Below are 10,545 nucleotides of genomic sequence, written 5' to 3' on the forward strand. Positions count from 1 at the left end.
GTTGTGCTTAAACAATATATATGGCCTCCAAAACCCAATATAATCGCCAGCATCAAATGTTTAGAATATTTAAGTTTTACAACTGTAGTCATTACATGGAAACTGCCATAGCAATTTATATAAATGAATGTTTTGTTTTAAAAGACATACAAGTATAGATACAATCTACTAAAGATTATATCAATATAGCCTACAAGGCTGCCGAGATTAATACTAAACTGATTTATGTACAGATTTGAAACTGCTTATGGATGGATGTTTCGCTACATAAAGATATAAAGTAATTATTTGATTGATTTAAATTTTGCAAGGTTTTCGAATAATTATGATTTATAAAAAGCTGATCGAACAGTCTCAAATATATTTGCAGATTTATCACGAAAATTAACAAGAAAATTATCACTTTATTACGGGATAGTAATCTTGTCATCATTGGCTCTTTAAAGACACAACGCAGAAAATTTGCGGAAAAGAGAATACGCGTTTCAGCAGCAAATCGTCGTATCAGAGAAATTAATAAAATGTTCAAATCCTAACGAAACATCAAGTTTACAAGTAACGGAACAGACATGTTAGGTAAATATATTATCGAGTCATGTTACTTTCGACATCAAATGGAATAGATGTAAACGAATGCATTTCCTGAATTTTAAATATTTGTACTTTATTATAATACGTTATGTAGTATTTGATATCAGTCTGGAAGGCTGAAATTATTAGATTTTATACATGTTCCTTCATTCGAATAATGTAATGGGTCATTCATGTGTTATTATAAGGTAAATTTTAAGTTGTTGACCGGAAATGCTTATTTTTGTCTCATTTGCTGCTTGAAAACAAATGCTTTATATTCATTATATTAGAATATATTCATATTGTACACATGTACTCTGTTTGTCTGCTATTTTTGGGGCGTGGTTATTGTTGCGCATGTCAATCGCATTTTAAGAGACGCGGAAGACAAGAGTGTTATCATTCCATCAGAGAGGCCGGGACACTCTTCAGTTGACATTTTATTTTATGCCTCTTCAATTTCAAACAATTACCCAATATGTATTTTTCGAAGTTTAGTTGTTGATACAAATATAATTTTAGTCCAGAAGAAACAATTGTTTCATGAAAATAATACTATACATATATATGATGTGAAGCACCAATTTTTAAATGTTTATCCAACAAACGATTGTAGTAGCAGGACATGGGACACGAACCTCTGAATTTGTATCACAAATAATGTAAATGTTATACCCTCGCGTTCATTTCCTAAACGACCAGTCGACGTTTTTTTTCTCTGTCGCATTATCTCAAAGCAGTCCAATAAAGGGAAGTCTAATAACAAGTGACAACGAAGCTGTTTCGACTACTGTTGTTAAATTTATCCATTTCATTCAAAATGACTGCCCTTCTTACTACGGAATATCAACTTTCTGATACATTTCAGTCCGAAGGCTATTGACCATTATACTTCTTAGAGGTACTACAACAGTCGTTGCACAAACAGCATGGTATAGCACAAACTGCTTGGTAAAGCACCAGGCAAGACGCCGAGTACCCCCAGCTTCTTGTCAGGTACAAAGCTGTTTGACTGTCGCCCATAAATGAAAAAAGTTAGATAAAATTTAAACAGACGACATTTTAGCAGACGACCAGTTAGCAAGTAACAAAAGGGATAAGTTTTGTCATAAGTGTAATAGATTGAGACTGAACCATAGTCACGTCAGTTTGAGTCTTTTTCTTTACTTTAAATTTACAAAACAATTTTTGGTGTGGACGAGTGGTAGTGATATTCTAATCAGAGCATTTTAACCCTTTGTGCGTTCGAATCAAGTCATCAATTCAATTCAATTCAACATTATCATTTTGTAAAGGAAGGCCCCTGGCCTCTATAGAAGTTTATACCAGTAACGCATATTGTACGTATTCTAAACACATCCAGAACCGTCGCATTCATTCATATAAGGCTTTAAGGCCAGCTTACGGTGGTTCTATTTGGGGCCTTGCTCGCAGGCTTGGTCACTTGTGGGTCATCTTCCAGCAGTAAAGCTACATCGTCATTGAATTCATGGCCTAAATCTAAACTTGGAAAAGGGGCATCAGTGATTATTCTATTAATTTACAGCCAATACTGAACGGCCAATATTCAGATCACATATATTTCTGTTACGTCTTCTTGCAACTTGGAAAAATGAGTAAATCACCCATCATATTGTTTAAAAGCGGTGGCCTATTGGTTAAGGTGCCTGCCTCTTAACCTAGGGATTATGAGTTATGGCCCACATTGGGCCACGACCATTTTTATTCATATTGTACCAGTATTGGTTAGTTCCAGGAAGCGGACTCAAAAGTGATTACAATTTATGCATCAATGGAAGATAAAAAAAAATGAGATGAAAACAAATAATAATAGTCTTTTTTTTATCATTTTAATATGTTCATAACGCAAAATACGAAGAAAATTAATCAAAATTACGAATAAATGAAGTATGAAGACCGATCAACGGTGACAGTGAAAATGATTATGACGAAGTAAAAAAACAACAACAAAAAACAATGTATCTTTAGAAGAATTTCAAATTGCTCTTAACAGTTGATTTCTGTTAATTAAAGTTCAATTTAATATGTAAATTACATGTAATAAGTGTAACTGCCTTATATTAGGATTCATTTATCGAAACAGAAAACCATCTTCTTGTGAAATCTTAACTTCAAACAAATGTAAGAAATATAGCAAGCACAATAATAAAAGACAGACGGAGAGTTAGTTCGAGTATGACGTCATAGTACACCGGAATTTGGACATACCCAAGTGAACAAAAATAGTATGGATAAACAAAATAGTAATTAAAACCGATGGAATACAGAAAGTCTTTATATTTCAGTCTAGTTTTGGGTAACTTCAGTTTGTCTCATCAATTTACGCTGCTGTTTTCTTTCTTTTCTCGCTCTCCATTTGTTTGCCAGTTTCGCCGTCTTCTTGCCCTTCTTGTTTTCCTTTTTATCCTCTCTCATTTCTTTCTTCATTTCTTTCTTCTCTAATTTTCTGGCTTTCTTTTCCGCCTTGTACGTTTCAAACTCTTCCGGTGTCATTTGCTTCTTCATCTGTTTCCATTCCTTTTTCGCTTCCTTTCTCTGCTGTTTCTTTTCCAACTTTCTCGCCTTCATCTCTTCCATTTTATTTTGTCGTGATACGTCTTTTTTGGCCCATCTCTCCTTGAAACGTTGGATTTTTTCTTGCTTTCCTTTGCTTTCCCATTTTTCAATTTTGGCCTTCCGTTTTTCTTCAATCATTTTTGGTTTCTTATCCATTTTCTCAAGACGAGCCTGCTTCTTGGCTTTCCGCCTTGCCTTTTTTTCTCTCCATGTCATTTTTCTGTAAAAAATTGATACAAATGTTTAATTCAACGCTATTGTATACGAAAATTTTCAACCACTCATGTCAATAACTTTGTTTATTGGTATAATTATTAAATGTTCAATGATGCTAAGTCATGATCCACATTTCAAGATATTGTAATTTATAGTTTTCTGTACTCAATACAGTTGATGATTCCTTGCAAGGTGGATTTGAAAAAGATCTATTCATATCTCTTGTTTTGAAACAAAATGAAAAAAGTCTACTAAGATGTATATACAGAACGTACCCCAACAATTTGACATTGTACTGTTATTTTGGAACAAAATATTTAAACAAAGCAACCATTGCAATATTTACATTTAGCTATTTACAGATTTGATCAGTGATTAATGTTCAATAAATTAAACCGGCAAGCAACTGATGAAACTAGCGATATTGTAGGTGAAATGAAAAACAAGAAATAATAGGCCGGCGGCGGACATCTCAATTATTTTTGACAACAAATTCTGTTCTCCCATGCCAAAAAGATTTATATTTTTCTTTTTACATACAAACATTTCCGCAGATTATAAATGGCTCTTGAATAATGACATATGTGAATGTAAAACAGCTTTAAATATCTTAAATTTAATTGTATAATTTTGTATTTTACTTACTTGTCCTGTCCATCATCTTCATCATCTTCATCCTCATCGTAATCTTCATCATCGTCATCATCATCATCATCATCATCATCTAAATCTATCTCAAAAGCTTCACCATCTTCATCGACATCTAATTCGTCACACTCCAATGTGACGTCACGCTCTTCAGTTAGCCAAAGCGGTTCGCAAGAGTTGGAGCATAGATTTGAGCTGTAATGAAAAAGCAGAGGTCATCATTTGATAATATAGATATCACTAATTTTATTCTCATCTGTAAAACTTAATAAATTTTAATTTTTTAGCTTCACCCGCGATATAAACAAATGGAAATAAGCATAGCAATATTGATGCAAATGCTAGTATGGGAACGCAAAGGATTATTGGGAAAATGTATATGTATTTTGTTCTTACTAGTTAAAACATATTTTATTGTAGCTTCTTTAACTACAGTTTATTTCTTACAAGCACCGCTTCCCCGGGAATTTTAAGTGGGAAAAAGTGCAAAGGGTTTACAACCACCCTTTCTTCAAAAAACTGTCACACGCTAAAAAAATGCACAGTAATAAGTAAAGGTGGAAAACACCAAGTTGTTTAAGTCTAGATCAGATATTTGTTTTCTTCGTAAATGGATTTTACAAGGATAAGATTGCACGACAAGTGAAAACATTTGCTCAATGAAATATGAATAATATCTCAGCAATTAGACAATATCCATAATAATTTTGCAATCGGAACATCTCGGCTATTGTCATTGGCCTAGAAGTTGCGATTGTGTACTTTTGTACATTAAATCGCTGTTGGTAGTTGTACCATTTTATTTTTAAAAAAGTGTAGCTACTGACTAGTTTAGACTGGAATATAAGGATGAAATTTAAATTGCCTGGCAAAACAAAAGAAACCAGTTTTAAAAAAGCATAATAATATTAAATGGTTTTTAAAAAATCTTACTAACCTGGCGGGGTACACATGGATCCACAGCATTTATCAGTCCCATTACAATGAAAGTCCGTGACACATTCCTGCTGTGACACTCCCGTCGTGACAGCTGTTATAATGGACGGACAGTAACCTGGCTTCTCTTCTAAAACATACAAAAGTGTAAGAAACTATTAAACTACTGTAAATTAATTGTACATCAAATTGCAATTTGTTATATGGTGGATAAATTCAAAATGTAAAAAAAATGTCTGATAAAAAATAAAGTTTTAATCTGGATGAAAAGTTATTTTATTACTTTATTGTGCTAATTATGTGGCCCGTTTACGTTTTCCTTATGCAATATGATAATTTCTTTACACAAACGTTCGGGATAGTTGTTTTTATTCAAGAAACAGTCGTAAAATGGTTTGTTTTCAGAGTATATGACATCATTTTAAAGGCCTGCAACAGAAATGCTATAATATTCAACATTATTATATAAACATACTTAACATAATTCAGTTGTATACATGTTTTTTTTTATAGGAGAAGTGTTTCAAAAAATTTAATTTATTTTCTATTAACGGTAAATTTTATGATATACAAAGGAATTGGGAAAATAATCCTAAAAAGGCAAAAACGCTAAAAATTAACACAGTGTTATTTTCTTCAATTTTATATTTCAAACTTACAAAACTAATAAATAAGTGCATGTACTTTTACCTATACTTTTAAACCAGACATTAAGTATCATATAATAGCATACATCTATAGCAAAATAATAGCCACTTTACCAAATAATTTTCACTTTATTTAGTTCGACAACTTCTTAATTTGTTCACCGTAAACATAAATATTTCAACAAAATATACAAACTGTGTTAACATTTGAGCCGCGTCATGACAAAACCAACATAATGCGTTTGCGACCAGCATGGATCCAGACCAGCCTGCGCATCCGCGCAGTCTGATCAGGATCCATGCTGTTCGCTATCAGTTTCTCTACTTGTTATAGGGTTTGTAAGCGAACAGCATGGATCCTGATCAGACTGCCCGGATGCGCAGGCTGGTCTGGATCCATGCTGGTCGCTAACCCATTATGTTGGTTTTGTCATGACGCGGCTCATTTGTTTATCCAAAAAAAAATGTTGTATTCTATGACAGACTATTAGAAAAGTGTTAAATGATAGTGTAAGTAAATTTATTTTCTTACCTGCAAAAACAGCAGCAAACACTGCAAAAATCAAAATTCCTATCTTCATTTTCGAACTTTATCTTTCTTGGAGGTAAAACAGGCTTTGTTAAGAATGAATGCTTAGCCTGGTTTATATACCCGCGTATGATCAACAAACATGCACGCGCAGATGTTATCAATTATCCATCAACTATCACTTATCTGCCAATCTCAAGGACGGGTCAAGTGCGTTATAGTCAGAGGTGTATGCGTCATCCAACATACTAAAAAAATAGACTGGCAACTACCTCATGTTTAAATATATTACACTTAGGGTTATGTACATTTATTGCACAAATGGTAAGTAAAAATGCTGAAGCAACACCAAAAAAAAACCACACACACAAACAAACAAACAACAAAAAAAACTTGTAAGCATTCAGATTCGGATCGTAATGTATGCATCAATTCTTGGTCTCAGAAAAAATAAAAGAAGTGTATTTATAAAAATAACATTCATAACTTTGTATTTGTATATCCTATAAAGTGTTGTTTTTTGATGTTGTTGATGTTGTTGTTGTTATTAGTTTTGATGTATGTTTACTCAAATTGTCGAACCTAAACCAAGTAGCTGTATACCGTCGTTTGACAAGCCTGTGCAAGAAACCTGAAATTTCTAATTGTTTCTCTGATAGAATCATTCATTCATTTACTTGATTAGTGTCTTATTAACACTTTGGGTTCTTTTCGGGTTAGTCTGTAATTTGTTCGTCAAACATATCATTACAAAATAAATAAAAAAAATTTTGTAACATAGTGGGTACCTTTAATCAAAATGAAATACGATGGTTGTCTTGTTGTTTTATTACGATACTATAATAATTTTATAGTACACCTCATGTTTTACAGGGTTGTTTTTAAATGTAAGCATCAACAAAATGTGTTCATTGGTAGACCGACATATTAAGTGTTCATCATATAAAAAATCGCAGTTAAGAGTTCATACATTTATGTATCAATTTTAATAATAATTAAGTAAGTAATTATAAAACAAAATTCTTCTACAAAAGTATGAACTACAACAATGTGTGCATTTGTTTTAAATTCTTGAAAGAAATAAGAGCCGCGTAATGACAAAACCAACATAATGCATTTGGGACCAGCATGGATCCAGACTAGCCTGCGCATCCGCGCAGTCTGATCAGGAAGCATGCTGTTCGCTTACCAACTCTATTACAAGTAGAGAAACTTATAGCGAACAGAATGGATCCTGATCAGACTGAGTGGATGCGCAGGCTGGTCTGGATCCATGCTGGTCGCAAACCAATTATGTTGGTTTTGTCATGACGCGGCTCAATTATGTTACTGTATGAACAAGGGTACGTCTGCGCTTATCAGGACTGGGCTATGTAACGTATTTAGATCTTTATCTTTGCCAATATGAATAAAGACATGCTAAGGACCATGCTAGACTGCATGTCACTAAACTGTTAATTAGCTGATCAATTTTATCATTTTAGATAATGAAACTTACTTTTGATGTTTCCTAATTTAGAAAATAACAAATCCATTTCAAAAACGCAACAGGGAAAAGTTTATTTTACTGCACGCAAAATTATTGGTAATCTTAAAAGGTGCAAAGTGACAACGTGGCCGTGTGGTTAACGCGTCGAAAAAGAGGATTTGAGAATTTCTGGCCGCGCTGGTTCAAACCCCGTCAGGGGCAAGCCGAAACTTTTCACTCATTGCTTAATTAGTACTGGTTGGTTACAGGAACTGATTCGAGAGTGTTTCAATAAGATTAAAGCTTCCAACACAATCGAACTAAAATAAATTCGTATTAACTAAAGGTTCAGTGCTTATGATAAGCCCAAATTGTGGACTTGAATTGGGAATAATATGGATGGGGCAAGTCTACAATAACATGAGCGGGGTATTTACTCCAAGAGCGAAAACATAATTAGCGCAAGTGTCAAAAACTGGTTCTAACATCTGGAATTTTACTCTGATCACCTTTCCTGAAATCTCATTGGTCAGTTCAAGAGCCAATAGAAATCTCTTAGAATCGTACTATGTTTTTGTTTACAAACAGACTCCCATGAGTATTAGTCATTTTGACCTCCCTGACCGCATGATAGAAGCATAATAAGCTTCTGAAATAGTGCTCTAATGTCAGGCAAGTGTCAAAATATAGATTATAATATTGTTAAAAACTAAAAATGAAAAAAATACGTATTTAACAAACGTTTTTTTTTTTTGTTTTTTTTTTGTCGCACATATTATCGGAGCGTTCTGTTATATTATACTGTAAAAAATGTATTATGTAGTATTAAAATATGTGTCAACAACAGCACAAAACGAAGCTCCATTTCAAAGCAGATATATTCTTGATTGCAAAGTTTTTTTTATAATTTTATGATAAAAATGTTTAACTTAGACAATAAACTGTTGTTGTTTTTGTTGTTGTTGATTTATTTTTATTTATTTAAATTTTATTTCTTTTTTTTTAGAAAAGGTTGTTAGTTTAATGCAAATGCCTCATAATTTAAGAATATTCATTACGACATATTTTTTGTGAAGTCTCTTTTCGCAGTCATTATTGTATTAATGATTTTGTTAATATCTTTTATTTTAAACTAATAAAAAGGTACTTATGTCCTTACAGACAGCTTAGGCAGACATTTACCTGTATATTAAGTTAAAGTTTATGTTTAAGCTTTAGTCTGATGGATAAATTTGACAACAGAAGTATGATAATTATGTCTTGCAGGAAAACATACACATGCTTTAGCATTCTTCAAATATAATACCTTATTGTTAATGTCGAATTTGTTAGCAAATATCATATTTTCCATATCGAATGTTTCTTATTTTAATATTTCATTCTATTCTATGTATATAAACTTTGTTTAAAAATTACATATTTCTGAGAAATAGAAATTAATCTAATGATGTGATGATGATGATGATGATGATGATGATGATGATGATGATGGTGATGATGTTGTTGTTGTTGTTGTTGTGTCCATTTTAGTTTCATTGACAAATGTTCCTTGTAAGGTTGTTTATAAATATTTTTAAGCTAGTGAGACAGAAAGAAAATATATATGCTATATGTATAAAGTCTTTAAGTCCGTCACGTGGTAAAAAGTCAATTTTGTTGATGTTGTTGTTTTTGGTTGTTCAGAAGGCAGCATTCCAATTAAAATGTAATGTTTGTACTTTGTGCAGTTCTATATCTTCGTGTGTTACCTTCTAAGTCGTCGTTATCATCATCACCATCATTATCTCCACCGTCCTTACCATCAATGAATGAATGAATCAATCAATCAATCAATCAATGAACGAACGAACGAACAACTGAACGAACGAATGATGCAATATTCGTGTATGTTTAAACAAATTATTGAGTGTCTGTCGAAAGTATATGAGCTGTCATATTCTAAAAATTAAATATAATATATATTCATTTTTCTACCTATGCATGTCCTGTTGTTGTTGTTGTTGTTGTTGTTTTTGTTTTCTATTTCAGAAGGTCACATTGGAAATAAGATATATATGATGTTCTTAATGTGTAACCTTCTTTAAATAAAGATACTTTATTATTATTATTATCATTATTATTATTATTATTATTATTATTATTATTATTATTATTATTATCAAAATTATCATCATCGTCATCATTATTATTATTGTGTCATTTTCATTGGTTTTTTTTTTTGTTTGTTTTTTTTTTTAACCACGTTTAAGGCCCGTTTATTTACATTTACCTTTTTATATAATACATTCATTTTACATATTTCAATTAATTATTTTACATGACATACGTTACAAACTAATATATATGTTGTTGTAGACATTTTAAAATAATTTCAAAGAGCTTATAAACGCGAATCTCTTTAAGAAAAAGTTATGAAAAAGGATATTATATTTTAAACAAGATAAAGTTTTGTTAAATCAATTTTAAAGATTTCCTTGAGTCAGTTTGAAAAATGCTGAAAAATTTGGGGAGGTGCTAAAATATAAAAGGATAATTTGCAAGAGAAAAAAAACTGTAGTAAACAAAAACATATTTTTCCAACAAACTACGATAAGATAAAAAAAAAGGTAATATTGTTGTTATTGTTATTGTTGAAAATGATAAAGAGCGGGCATAAATAGCGTCACAGTTTAATAACAATTTTAAACTTTTTTTAACAAATAAAACACTTAAATAAAAAGCATCATATTTTCAACATAAAAGGAATGATTGCCTTATAGTTAAGACATCAATGATTCATATACATGCGAAGTCTCTTGAACTACTTGACCTGGGCACGGGATTAAGTCGGCCACTACTAAACCGGAAAAGCATTATAAAGATGGAATTTGTTGGTGAAACCAATGCACGTGATTGATGGGCGGTCATACAGTTCAGTCTCGTCTGCTAATTAAGACAGACGCGATTTTCAA

The 10,545-nt window shown here is 31.9% G+C and overlaps 1 protein-coding gene and 1 long non-coding RNA gene across 2 annotated transcripts; both read right to left on the reverse strand.

Annotated features, from left to right (window-relative positions):
* Positions 1-2,766: 2,766 nt before the first annotated feature.
* Positions 2,767-4,236, reverse strand: LOC132759489 (glutamic acid-rich protein-like). The gene is made up of 2 exons (XM_060751264.1): positions 4,012-4,236; positions 2,767-3,370 (listed from the first exon to the last, which is right to left on the reverse strand). The coding sequence occupies exon 2, from the start codon at positions 3,364-3,366 to the stop codon at positions 2,881-2,883; it is 486 nt and encodes a 161-aa protein (XP_060607247.1). The 5' UTR covers positions 3,367-3,370; positions 4,012-4,236; the 3' UTR covers positions 2,767-2,880.
* A 292-nt stretch (positions 4,237-4,528) lies between these two features.
* LOC132759490 (uncharacterized) lies at positions 4,529-6,287 on the reverse strand. Its single transcript, XR_009629723.1, has 3 exons — positions 6,130-6,287; positions 4,952-5,080; positions 4,529-4,543 (listed from the first exon to the last, which is right to left on the reverse strand). It is a non-coding gene; the product is annotated as an uncharacterized LOC132759490 (long non-coding RNA).
* Between the last annotated feature and the right edge of the window lie 4,258 nt (positions 6,288-10,545).

Source organism: Ruditapes philippinarum, unplaced genomic scaffold, assembly GCF_026571515.1.
Source record: "Ruditapes philippinarum isolate M1 unplaced genomic scaffold, ASM2657151v2 ctg3600_1_1_1_1, whole genome shotgun sequence".
NCBI lineage: Eukaryota > Metazoa > Mollusca > Bivalvia > Venerida > Veneridae > Ruditapes > Ruditapes philippinarum.